Source organism: Citrus sinensis, chromosome 6, assembly GCF_022201045.2.
Source record: "Citrus sinensis cultivar Valencia sweet orange chromosome 6, DVS_A1.0, whole genome shotgun sequence".
NCBI lineage: Eukaryota > Viridiplantae > Streptophyta > Magnoliopsida > Sapindales > Rutaceae > Citrus > Citrus sinensis.
In genome coordinates this window covers 22,788,819-22,800,382 of record NC_068561.1, presented here as the reverse complement: position 1 = coordinate 22,800,382, position 11,564 = coordinate 22,788,819, and the positions used below count along the sequence as shown (strand labels likewise).

The following is an 11,564-nucleotide window of genomic DNA, read 5'->3' as shown; positions in this document are numbered from 1 at the left end:
GTTTAGATGATTGATATTGATCCACAATATTTTTATGTTAATAAATTAATTTTTATTTGAAGGAAATTAATGGGTGTATTAATTGGTATATTTATGTGTTTAAAATAATCTAAGGGTATGTTTAGTATTAAGGTAGGTGAATAGGGTAAAATCTTAATTTTTATATTTTAGTAGAGTGTTTTTAGTAAATGGATATATAAAGTATTTTAGTGGATTTAAATAACTCCACCCCAAATGTATATACACGTATATAGAGAGTGAGAGAGAGAGAGACATAAAATTCAAAATTCCTCTTCAACAACATTCTACTTCACCTGCATCATGCTACGTAAACTCTAATAAGTACACTTCTAACTTCTTCAATGGCTACACAATTACTGAACACTATGATAATTGATCGAGTGAGCTCTCCCAATTATGCCCATCATTGTGCTTAATCTCAACATGTGACAGAGTTCCAGGATCCACACATCTGAAAGTAACAGCATCCCATTTGGAGTTCCTCGCGGAACGTAGAACGAAGTGATGCCACAAACCTTACAGAACACGTGCTTGGCAGTCCCAGTGCCGAAGGTGTGAGTTGTAAGAAACTCTTCAGAATTTCCCAAGAGCTCGAAGTTTTCGGGAGCAACAGTGAAGTGAACGTTGCCTCTCATTGAGCAGTCGGAACAGTTGCATTTCCAAGCTTCAACGCTTCTGGGAGCTCGCACTCGCCATCTCACTTTCCTGCAGCGGCAGCCTCCTTTATGTAATCCTGAATCTTGATCCATTGATGATAAACTCTCGCAGTATGACCATCTGGGGTGTGTTGCGATGATATGGTAGTGTCCCGCTTTTACACCTAGAGACCAGGAATTTTTCCACCGAATGGCCTCCATTTTTAGTTTTTCAAGCTACAATCTGTCCACATCCTGATTTAAGTGTTAAACGTGTTGCTGGCTTGCTGCCACATGTTGATCAAGCAAATCCAACGCCGTCTTTTGAACTCGAACTCTTGGCCTTGTGCATCTACTACAAAATGATAATTAATTGAGCTGTGATCTAGAGGTACGCAATTATTTTAGATGCATCATAACAAAGTAGAATATATAAATAATACCAGAAGCGCAGCAGCTTTACATTCTTAATGATGTGTAGACTGACAAAAAATATTGATCATCAAAATCTTATTTGTCGTGTGGGCTGGACCTTGGGCCTAATATTTCTACTTGTTACTAACAAAACCCAAGTTAATTGTTTATTATAAATCTTGCTCTCATCTCTCCCTTTCCAATTTCGATGATCCTGAATGCGACTCGAGTAGACTTTAAATTTAGGCTTAGCCAAACCATTCACACTTATAGCATGTGTCATCTTTAAATCAAGAAACACCAACGTTTCTAGGCATTTAAGACCCACTTGAAAAATGATGATGCTGGATTGCTTGGTGCTGCCTCTAGGTCAAAGAAAAGGACACTTCCAGCCATATATATGCCATCTCCAAAGCTTAAAGAACTTTTATTACGATTAAAAGATACGTGTTCAGGTTTTGGACCATATTTTTTTAACTCAAATTGTCAAATCTTGCGTGAAAAACAACAGAGTGGGTGAAAAACAAGGGATTCAAATTCAAATCTTGCTCAGGTGGGGGAGAAGAGAATTGGATTACTATCATATAATAGTAATAAATAAATAAATAAAAGTTTAGGACCACATTTTCCCAATAAAATAATTATGTTCTTAGCTAATTGAGGGAGATTGCAAATTTAGCTTCCCTCCATATTCGATTAATTCAATCAAATCAGTCAGGCAAGACGGCAGCATTGAGCAACAAACATTTTAGAATTTCATATGCATAATTGAAGGTAGACTTAGCTGGACGTATGGGTTTCCTTTCCGGCCGAAAATGGGGAAAAGTCATTTAGTACTTGGACCACTGTGTGAACTCGATAGGCTACTATTTAATTTTTTATAGTGAAGAATAAAGAGGGATTACTAATTCGATCCTATTAACCGATAAACACGTACCCGTCTTTGTCATGCATGGGAATTGGGATGTTGTATTATTTATGAACGAGTTGATTAAGATAAGCAAGAAATTTCCTAGTAAATAACACCACCGACCTAACTCTCAATTATTGAATCTTCTCGAACAAAAGAACGCCGTTTAAAAATCTCTTCTTTGACACTCTTTAAATGGCAGAGGATAAGCACCACGAATGCCCAATGGTGTGTGTGTGTGTGTGTGTGTGTGCTCAGTGCATAATTATGCCATTATGTATGAGTTAATTGAAAAATATACAAGTGGTCCATGATGTGTGGGCAATCGGTATTGACTTAAAAATGATAAAGAGTGGAAGATAATGACATTTATAACCAGTTAATCAAATCAATCGGACGATGTTCGTGTCACCAGCTAGCATCATTAGCCCCAAGCCTGCCCTCATAGGCCATTATGCATGCTTGAGCATGATTCGTTGATCTAGCTGATTCATTATTTAAAACATAATTCGATAGAGATGTATGAGTTCTTTCGTGATTTGATTTTGGTGGGTTTTTACCCTAATTTTACTGTATTTATAGAAGAAATTACTGTTGATGGGGTGGCTAAGACTGTTCCCGGATTTTATGAATTTTTGGCTTTGAATTAACAATCAATTAATTGCGAGGCTCTAATGTTACAGGTAAGAACAAAATCAATTCTAACCATTAGCCTAACAGCAACCTAATTTCCACCCCCATTTCAAATTACAAACCTCTCTTATTTTCAATACAATCAATTTTATCATCTAAACTAGGTGGCACCACGCAACGCATCAAGGATAAATATATATACCTGAATTTTGCCCCAAAAAATAATAATAATAATAATAATAAATCCTAAAACACGAAAGTTTCTTTAAATTTCAGCCAAAACTATGATTAATTCTCTACCACTTAATCACCTGGTTGAAATTATGCGTCCGTCCTCCTGCGTAAGACAAAACTTTTTTGGCGACAAATCAGACAACACAACAACTCAAGCAATATTCTAAAAAGTTTTGATGAATTTATCGCTAAAACCAATCAATCCAAATTTATTTGTTATAGCCCGTGATTTTATTGCTCAGATATCAAGAGGATTTTGTCAAAATGGACGCACACCGATCACTCAAGATTTTACTTTGCAGTGTGTGTGTGTGTGTGTGTGTAAATATATAAAGTAAAAACCATAAGGGAACAAGATTTAATCAAAGAATTAGCAAGTGACGAATATTCCCAACACAAACATGGGCAGGAGCTTGTCACTTAGTTCATTGTCTTCGATAACGTGAGAAACATAAATGCAGAGGCATCTGGAGACTGATTGTTTATATATACAAAACAAGACATGATTATTCTCTCTCCCTCTTTTGTTAAACATTTTTACATTGTTTATTGTGAAATATATATATATATTCCAATCTATCAGCAGTAGCTAGGAGAATATACATGCATGTGGAAATTTTATAATCCCATGAGAGAGGATATGATTAATGTGATCGTATATTAAATATCTAACGACCTAATCCGATACATTGAGCTAGATGAGACTAACTAGTACTAGTACTAGATATCATTAGCATAACATGAAAAAGGAAGACAATAGAATAAATAAAAACTCCAAAAGTCATACATTACCTAGTTTTTATGTGTCATCATTAATTGGCGAGGCATCTATATGGAGACCCTGTATGAATTTCTACAACCTAACTAATATAGTGTGTCAATTTCTACTCCTTTTTATTATTATTATTATTTTAATGAGCCGAGAACCACACTAGCTACTAATTAAACGGTTATAACATGCTGTCGGTAACATTTAATTTCACTTAAAAGTTTCATTGACTATGAATATTATTAATATAGCTTTACATATTAGAATTAGTGATTGACTTTGGAGAAAATTTTCTTGAAAGTAGATTCAAGTTATTCTAAGTCTTTAAGAAATGAACCGTGTATCATAAAAAAAGAGAAAAAAAACAAAAAACAAAAAAGTCCTCTCAACAAATTTCTAACGTACTGTAAAATAATAATGGTTTCATAGTAGATATCTCTTAGACCCTTCGTCTTTCGTTCCTTTTGTTCATCTTATTAATAAGTGAATATGCAATGAATTCTTTGGTCCATGGAATTCTCGGGGTAAAAGTCAAGTCCCCATCTCGTCTCTTTTTTTTTTTTTTTTAAAGTGTGGTGACTGGTGAGCAAGGAGCATGTGTTCTTATCACAGGAGGCCTGCAAAATGGCAGTTGCGATAGGATCAATCAGTTTAATTAAAAAACAAGAAGGAACAGTTAATCCTAATAAGGAAAGAAAGCAACAATTTCACAAACAAACATGATCCGCAACTACAACCTCACCAGCCCCCGTGAATTTGATAGAGATTTTCGTATGGAATCCTCACACGTGCCCGGCCTTGCTGTGGTCTTTTTTCTACCAACCCCTTTCTATCAACGCCTTTCAATTTCACGAATCATAAAAAGATGTGTGAAGCGTCGTTGTTTCATCATTGATTGAAGTGAACTGTGATTAAATCTCGAGATCAATTCTTGATGATGGTTATAAATGTGAAAATCTATGAACGATTACAATGTTAGCAGTAAGTTTTGATCTGTCGTATTCTCTGCTTCATCCTTTCACATTTTTTATTTAAAGAAGCAAAATGTGAATTTCGTTTTACTAGGCGAGTGATAGTACAGTAATAATTGAGTATGGTAATCCAAAAAAAAATTAATTAATAATACATGGATCACAGCTCACAAGTCATCAATTTCATAAAATGATTTTTGATAGCGTGCTTAATTTCCAACACTTGTAAACCAAGTATAGAAACAGAATGCGAATGCGATGGTAATATACATTTCAAGTTTGTCGATTAAAAAACCCAGTGGTAAGAACTATGTCTTCACAATTGGGTTCGTGCCCCCATAAATTATTGTGAGTGTTTATTTATTTTTTTAAATTATGAGTGAATGCAGTATTCTCTCTTTTAAAATATGAGTTAAATAGATGTTTCTCAAATATTAAATAGGATAAAATATAAATAATATTATATAAAATTTAATGTAAATTTATTTAATTATAAATATCAATAATAATAATATTATTATTATAAAATATGAATTATAATTTAAATAATAATCTTAAGTAATAAAAAAAATAAAATTTATCGACTAAGAATAGAATTAATTAGAAAATTTTTTTTCTCGAAGAATTTGACCAGCTATGAATAGGTGTGTTGTGTAGTTGTAATGCAAGACAGCTGGAGTTCTGAGTGTTGACCAGAGAGATATGGCCGCAGTCGCAATTCGCACACCAAACTTTCCAGTTGGATTTGTACACAAAACCCCAAGAAAACTTCAACTCTCGAGGCAATGTTTAATGAGATAAGTACGAGTGTCACATTTATGTTACATAACTAATTAAATAATATTAATTTATTTGCATCTCCAAAAATTTAAAAAAAAATAGATAGGATTCAGAAGATTATGTCTTTAATCATTTAATTTAAAGTGAACATAATGAGTGGAGTGGAGTGGTTGTGAATTAAAAACATGTAATTAGGGTTTTAAGCCACTACATGTATGGGAAGTGAAAACCATAGAGCACCGGTGTTTCATTGATAGGTCCCGTGCATTGTATTTATTTTATATTAAAGTGATGATTATTAGCATATTTCAACTATGTGGACCATATAGTCAATTGGTCCCAAATTTAATTATTTAAATTTTAAAATATAATTGACGCTACAACAAGAATAATAATATTATTCAAATGCAAGAAGGGAAAACATATGACCAGGGGCGTGCCCAGCTATCAAATCTGAACTGTACCAAGATTTCCCAAGTGCCTTTTTTTTTTTGTTTTGGCTATATTAAGTGAAACTTAAAAAGTATTTTAATATTAGTGGATGCTCAAAATTAAAAAAAGAATAAAAATAGAAAATCCTAAACTTTTTTGGAGCTTTCATTTTGAAGTACAAATGGAACCATTAATTTAAATATTTTAAATTGATTTCAGTTTCCTATTATAAGCTGTCACTTTAGTATTCATGAATTAATCAAAAGTAGGTTCTTATGCATCATTAGTCAAATAAATTCTCTTAAAATTAAGCAAATTAAAAAGTTGCATTCACCTTCTACATGCTTCTTAACGTAACCACAAAAAGCAAAAAAAGAGGGGGAAAGAAATTAATTATGATAAAGCCAGAAGTAAAGAATCATGTAATGAAAACTATGGTTTAAGATCAACAACTGTATTAATTTTTTTAAAATCAAAATTAGAAAATGAATGAAGTTTGATTTGAAAATCTTTTATCCGTTAGAATTGGAAACGTTGCATTGAACTCCTTACTTCTCCACGTAGCATAAAACATTACCACCAGAAAGCGAAAAACGAAAGCCAATCAGGACAGAAGCTAGAAGAAAAGAATCACGGAAAAAAAAAAACACGTGGCGTAATAACATATGAGTCCTTAACTTTTGCTTATTTTTCCAAACGAAGACATAGTTCCTCTGTTTGGTATAAATTAATTTAACATGTTTCAGATATTTGGATAGAACATGTTTCATCTGATAATTTAAAACTGGACTTATTTGATATAAACTAAACAACTATGCTCTTAGTTGAGAAATAAAAGAATGAAAAAGGCCAAAAGATAGGGACATGAATGTCATTTACCCTTATGTTGTAAATTGTAATTTTCTTTGAAAATATTATATTTAAAAGAAAATTACTAATTTTTTTACTCATTTTCATTTTTGAAAATTTTTACCTAAAAAAACTACTTTGAAAAAAAAAAAGTAATAAAACAGGAAGTAACAGGCTGGCAAAACTGTAGATTGCTTCCACAAACAGGGAGGCAACAAATATTGTGTTACCTTTTAAATACGTAATTCCCATTCTTATTCACATTCATACTCATATATTCATCTGCAATTAAACCTCTGTCATCATAAGATCTAACCGCTCAATTAAGAAACCGCGTCTCTTTTTTTCAGTCTTTCTTTTTTGGCGTCTTCTTCACTCTCTCCCACTCTTCTGCCTTCTCTCTCTCCCCTCATCCAAAATTCATATTATAAATACCGCCCAGGGCGCAGACCACTTCCAACTTCAAAATCAAACAAACCCAAACGATAGAAGTTTAAAAAAAAAAAAAAGGAGAAAAAAAAATGTTTCTCTGCAACAAAACCGTGCTTCTTTTGCTCTTGCTCCTCACAGTCCTCTCCCTCTCAGCCCAAGCAAGTTCGAATAACAACACCACTTTTTCCGTTTCATTTGCCCTCATATCTCGCCGTTTCTCCCATGACGATTTGTCTCCGTCATATTACTCCTCTTTCGTTTCGCAGACGAAACAAAACCGCAAAGTAGCGAGAGCTCCGTCTCTACGCTATAGATCCAAGTTTAAATATTCAATGGCTCTTGTGGTGTCTCTCCCCATAGGGACTCCACCTCAGACTCAGGAGATGGTCTTAGACACCGGCAGCCAGCTCTCCTGGATTAAGTGTCACAAGAAAGCCCCTGCTCCTCCCACGACGTCCTTTGATCCTTCTCGTTCTTCTTCTTTCTCTGTTCTCCCCTGTACTCACCCGCTTTGTAAGCCTCGGATCGTCGATTTTACCCTCCCCACCGATTGCGACCAGAACCGTTTGTGCCATTACTCTTACTTCTACGCAGATGGTACGTTCGCCGAGGGTAATCTCGTCAAAGAAAAATTCACCTTCTCTGCTGCCCAGAGCACCCTTCCTTTGATTCTCGGCTGCGCTAAGGATACGAGCGAGGACAAGGGTATTCTGGGAATGAACCTTGGACGGTTGTCTTTCGCTTCCCAAGCGAAAATATCCAAGTTCTCCTATTGTGTCCCGACCCGAGTGTCTCGAGTCGGGTACACACCAACCGGGTCGTTTTACCTTGGTGAGAACCCGAACTCAGCCGGGTTCCGCTACGTCAGCTTCTTGACTTTCCCTCAAAGTCAACGCTCTCCAAATTTGGATCCTCTGGCGTACAGTGTTCCCATGCAAGGGGTTCGAATTCAAGGCAAAAGACTGGATATTCCAGCCACGGCTTTCCACCCGGATGCTAGCGGGTCGGGTCAGACCATCGTCGATTCGGGATCCGAGTTCACTTACTTGGTGGACGTGGCTTATAATAAAATTAAAGAAGAAATCGTGAGGCTCGCGGGACCCAGGATGAAGAAGGGGTACGTGTACGGTGGAGTAGCCGACATGTGTTTCGATGGAAATGCGATGGAGGTCGGGCGGTTGATAGGCGACATGGTATTCGAATTTGAGAGAGGCGTGGAGATTCTGATTGAAAAAGAAAGAGTATTAGCTGATGTCGGTGGTGGGGTCCACTGCGTGGGGATTGGACGGTCGGAAATGCTCGGGCTAGCAAGTAATATTTTCGGGAATTTTCACCAGCAGAATCTGTGGGTGGAATTTGATCTTGCCAGCAGGAGGGTGGGTTTTGCTAAGGCTGAGTGTAGCAGATCAGCGTAGAGACGTGGTGCTGGATTACCTATGTTCACGGGCAGGGACATGTACATAAAAGATATTTTCGTGAAATGTTGTACACAAAAACATCTGGCTTGACCATCTCTGTGGGCTACGTAAAGCTAGGGCCAGGATTAAGTGAGATCGGGGCATTTAAGAAGTGGGGCATATGGTGTCCCACTGTTGGCATGATGTATTGATGTAAGCCCACGCTCTATGACTACGGTGGTTGTATAATTTGAGACTAGTACTCAATGTACATACGAGGATAATATATATATATATATATATTTATGCAACTATTTTCCTAACTTCCTTTTGCCTTCTAAATATTAAACAGCTATAATCCAAAGTCCAAATGTCTGTTGGAGACTTGAGTCCTTAATTAAGATTGAATTTTGTCCATATCAATTGAAAATTAATTAGTGTTTGGTAAAAGATATTAAAAAAAAATCTTACATTATGTTGAACAGAGCCCCTCCCACATTTAATGAATTATTTAATGGGGTGTTGCTACCTTGCAGTGCTCTGTCGCATGCAACAATCTGGTCAATTGCAAGCATTTGATTTAGAATAACTTAATCCAACGGTTTACATACAATATAACTAACGCAAATAAGTAACAAGCCGGCAATCGGTTGAAATCCTTTTTGGTTTTGAAGTGTGAATGTGTGATGGGCAACTAGTTGAACCACAAAAAACTCTCATCACCCGAAGTGGCTGCTCCACGGTTGAAAATACGCACCACCTTCACTTTGGCTGATCGGAGATAATTTGATCTCAGCTGCATCGCATTTTCCCTTTTCATCATCCTTTGTGTAAATAAATAACTCAACTTCAGATTTGCTCAAAGGCTTAAAGCAAATGCAGAATTTGGATTTTGAATTGAAAAATCACACACGTGTGATGGCTAATAGTACTGCCTAAACAAAGTTACATTACTTCATGTTTCCACTATTAGTTCTACTATGAAGAAAAATGTAAGAGAAGGGCATGATTGATTAAATTTACAGTGAATTTTCTCAATGATATATTTTGTTCTAGTTTTTTTAACTTTTCTTACGAAGAGTCGGAAATCATGACTCCAGATCTGATTTCGTCTATAAAACTCTGTGGACGCAGATGAAATTTCCTCCACCCATATTGGTGTTTCCCCCCCCCCCCCCCCCCCCCCCCCCCCCCCCCCCGTATTGTAAAAATTAATTAACCAACAAGGTACAAGAGCTCATTCCCAATATTGATATAAGAAAATAATTAATTAAACTTTAAAATCAGCATTATCCGTTATTAATTAAATATAGAGAAGAGTCGGAAATCACGACCAAATATACATTTACAAGAGATTGCTTCAAGTTATTACAGTAAATTAAGGGTCTATATTGGGAGAATGAGAACAGCAGAAGCAAAGGATATAGAGAAGAAGATTTGCAGAGAAACATAAGAAACAATGGAAAACTAAAATTTTGCAACCAGCTCCAATCGGTCAAGTGTATGATGTTAACTCAGTGTTAAATACACGTGGCAAATTATTAGCGGCTATCTTATGATTTCACATGCTGTACCTTATGGAAAACTGCAAGGTAGGAAGGCACCAATGAATAGAGCGACACTGTGTTCTCGAAATAAATTCTCTTCTCAACAAACTTAATTACATTTTCTTTTTTGGATAAGTTTAGGGCAATGATTTCCCACTTTGGCTGCTTTAACATTCTAAATTGAGTGTCAATACAAGGGTACAACTATAGTGCAACTGTGATATCATACCATAATTATACCTAGTCATTGAATTTAGTTATGGTAAGAGATCTAACGGTTAAGTAATTGAATCCAATTGTTAGATGCAATTATGGCATAGTATTATAGTTGTACCATAGCTAAGTTCGTGAATTCAATCAACATAAATAATAAAATATATGTATGAATTTTATTATAAAATAAATAAGGGTTTGACTATGTTAGAATCACTATAGGTGGAATACTTTTTTATAACTACACGATTAAAATTATAAGCTATTTTTTATTATTTATTATTTTTTTATGTGTGGTTATGATTCACATTTTACTTTAGATGTATTCTAATATAGCCATGACCAACAAGTAATTGTGTTATTATTTTAAATGAGCACACACAAAATAATAAGATAAAATTAATTAAAATTTTTACAGCCAGGACGAGGACGGTATGTGAGTGACAAAATTCATAATACGCTAGAGTCAATGTGCTTTTGACTGACCGCAAAAAAGAATAATGAAAATTCAAAAGCCAGAATTATTTATTTATATATATATAGAAAACAAAGGTTGATGTTAAGACGTGTCAGGCGTGTAGATGCGACATGAATCTAGGAGGAGGGAGTGGGGCCCATTGGAGTTAAAGATGCATGCCAAGTGGAATGCATGTCTAGGGATTCATCCGCCGACTATTCAGATCGTTTTCAGATGAGATTATCAACTGGACATTCCACATGATTGATTTGAAACGGGTCAGTGATAATTATTCTTTTTTTTTTTTTCCACTGTTGTTATACCTGGTGGTAAACGTGTCCACCCAAGTCGTCTATCATTTCCCAAAATTATAAGATGTCATTATCCTGTTCTTTTTTTTTATTATTACAAATTATAATTTTCGAAATTGTGTGTTGCATAATTTGAAAAATGATTACCGTAATTTTGAAATAAAAACGTATTAACATTAAAAAGTAATATAACCAACTAATGAGAATATGACATGTATTTTTATTTTTTCAAAAACTCATAATGTGTTATTATTATTATTGTTATTATTAGGAGATTACTATTATTCAATAGTATCTACGCTTTACAGTTTAAATCATGTACATACGAGTGATAACGAAGTTAAAGTATTATTAAATTAAATAATAAGAAAATTACACAATTTAGAATACACTAGCTCACTTTGGGTAGGCTTTTCTTTTCTTGAAGCAAATGTTATGTTTTTAATTGTAAAAGTGAGCGCACATGTATTTTAAGGATAATTAGCACATGTATTTCAACGTTAGGTGTCATTATAATTAATACTCTGTGTTACTTTTTAACACAGCCCAAAATTGCCCA

General features: G+C 34.9%; 1 protein-coding gene and 1 pseudogene across 1 annotated transcript; one reads left to right on the top strand and one right to left on the bottom strand.

The window, feature by feature from the left end:
* Positions 1-271: 271 nt before the first annotated feature.
* Positions 272-1,182, bottom strand: LOC102615619 (uncharacterized; annotated as a pseudogene).
* Positions 1,183-6,974: 5,792 nt separating this feature from the next.
* LOC102615336 (aspartic proteinase PCS1) lies at positions 6,975-8,800 on the top strand. Its single transcript, XM_006482017.4, has one exon. It carries the CDS (start codon positions 7,170-7,172, stop codon positions 8,493-8,495), a length of 1,326 nt encoding a protein of 441 aa, XP_006482080.1. The 5' UTR covers positions 6,975-7,169; the 3' UTR covers positions 8,496-8,800.
* Positions 8,801-11,564: the final 2,764 nt, after the last annotated feature.

What these genes read in the sequence shown, in the direction of transcription:
- LOC102615336 (XM_006482017.4), top strand. Translation starts at nt 7,170, where the DNA reads ATGTTTCTCTGCAACAAAACCGTGCTTCTTTTGCTCTTGCTCCTCACA.